The sequence below is a fragment of the Herpailurus yagouaroundi genome, unplaced genomic scaffold, assembly GCF_014898765.1.
Source record: "Herpailurus yagouaroundi ecotype Mexico unplaced genomic scaffold, PumYag 64965, whole genome shotgun sequence".
In the NCBI taxonomy this organism is placed as follows: Eukaryota; Metazoa; Chordata; class Mammalia; order Carnivora; family Felidae; genus Herpailurus; species Herpailurus yagouaroundi.
In genome coordinates, this window is record NW_024418203.1 from 1 (window position 1) to 1,598 (window position 1,598).

At 72.7% G+C, this 1,598-nt stretch overlaps 1 protein-coding gene across 1 annotated transcript; it reads left to right on the forward strand.

The window, feature by feature from the left end:
- Positions 1-404: 404 nt before the first annotated feature.
- LOC121024455 (interferon lambda-4-like) lies at positions 405-1,592 on the forward strand (the record flags this gene model as incomplete). Its single annotated transcript, XM_040466688.1, has 4 exons — positions 405-572; positions 976-1,047; positions 1,123-1,266; positions 1,494-1,592. Coding segments are annotated over exons 1-4 (483 nt in total), but the record flags the coding sequence as incomplete, so codon positions are not given.
- Positions 1,593-1,598: the final 6 nt, after the last annotated feature.

Here is a 1,598-nt window from a genome sequence, read left to right on the forward strand (position 1 = left end):
TGGGGCCGAGCCACGGCTGGCACCGGCCCGCAGGCGGGTAAAGTCCTCAGCCCCGGGCAGGCGCCCCAGCGCTGACGTTCGGAAAGCTTAGCCGGCTCCGGACGGGGAAGTCCGGTTGCTCACCGTCTCCCAGCCCCGCACAGAAAAGCCGCATGGACCCTGCAGGCGCCGCTGTCGAAGGTGGGCTCCAGCCTGGGGACAGCGGAAGGCGGGCGCTGCAGCAGCACGAGGGGGCACCGAGGACAGCGTGCAGGTGAGCGGCGAGCGGAGACGGGCCGAGGGCACCAGGGGGCTGCGGGCTCGCGGCGTGTCTCGGGCCCGCGCCCTGAGCATCGGTCCCGGCGCGACGCCAAGCAGAGGCAGGGGCTTGGACTCTTGGCGCCTCGCCTTGCGCAGGAGCAGAGATGGGGCCGAGAGGCGCAGCCGCGGTGGCCGTGGGGCTGTGGGTCTTGGTGACGGCGGGCGAGGCGGCGGACCCTGGCGTGACGACACCCCGGCGCTGCCTGCTGTCACACTACCGCTCGCTGGAGCCCAGGGCGGTGGCGGCGGTCAAGGCGCTGAGGGACCGCTACGTGAGTGACGCCCAGACCTCTCCACCCGTCCCCGAGGGCCCCCTGCGTCCCAGCGCCCAGCAGGCGCGCCTCGGATCTCGGATCTCGGATCTCGGGGCAGAATTCAGACCGGAGCGTCTTGCGGGGCGCCCGTGCGGTCAGCACACGCTCTGCCTCTGTGCCAGGCCCCAAAGGGCGCCCCCTCCAGGCCGACTCGGTTCCACGTCGGGGCGCCGGGCTTCGCAAGGCGACCGCGGGGTGCCTTCGGCCCACCGTCCAGGCCTTCCGAGAGCTACGGGGTTCAGTGCACCATCCGCACAACCGTCCCCGGCCGGGAGCGTCCCACGTGTAGGAATCCCCGCCTTCCCAGCGCTTGGGGAGCGCAGCGAGGAGGCTCAGCCTCACCCCGACCCTTGTCCCACAGGAGGAGGAGACCCTGAGCTGGAGGCCGCGCAACTGCTCCTTTCGCCCAAGGAGGGACCCTCCGCGTCCCTGGGTGAGGCGGGCGAGCCGTCGGGGAGCGGCGCGGGCGGTGGGCGCGGCCTCTCTAACTCCCGCCTGCTCCCCACAGTCGTGCGCGCGGCTTCGCCTGGTGGCCCGGGGCCTCGAGGACGCCCAGGCCGTGCTGAGCCGCTTGCGGAGCCCGGAGCGGTTCCCCGGCACCGGCCCGATCCTGGAGCTGCTAGCGGCCGCAAGGCGGGACGTGGGGGCCTGCGTGAGTACCGCCCGCGCCCCCGGCCCCTCCGGCTCGCTCTGCGCCCCCGGGCCTCCCCGCGAGGCCAATCTGTCCCCTGAACCGAAAAGCCGGCCCAGACACGATTCGCGTGGTCTCGGTGTCCCCCTATCCGGGCTTTGGTCTGCGGTGGGAGAGTCACTCACGGGCAGAGTCCCAGGGACACTGGGTTCTTCGCCGTCTTCACGTCCCTCCTGTTCCCCTTGCAGCTCGAGCTGGTCCGGCCAGGCTCCTGGAGGAAGTCCCTCAGGCCACCGAGGACGCGTCCCCAAACACGCAGAGCTGCGAGTGCCGCGGGCGGGGAGGCGGTGAGT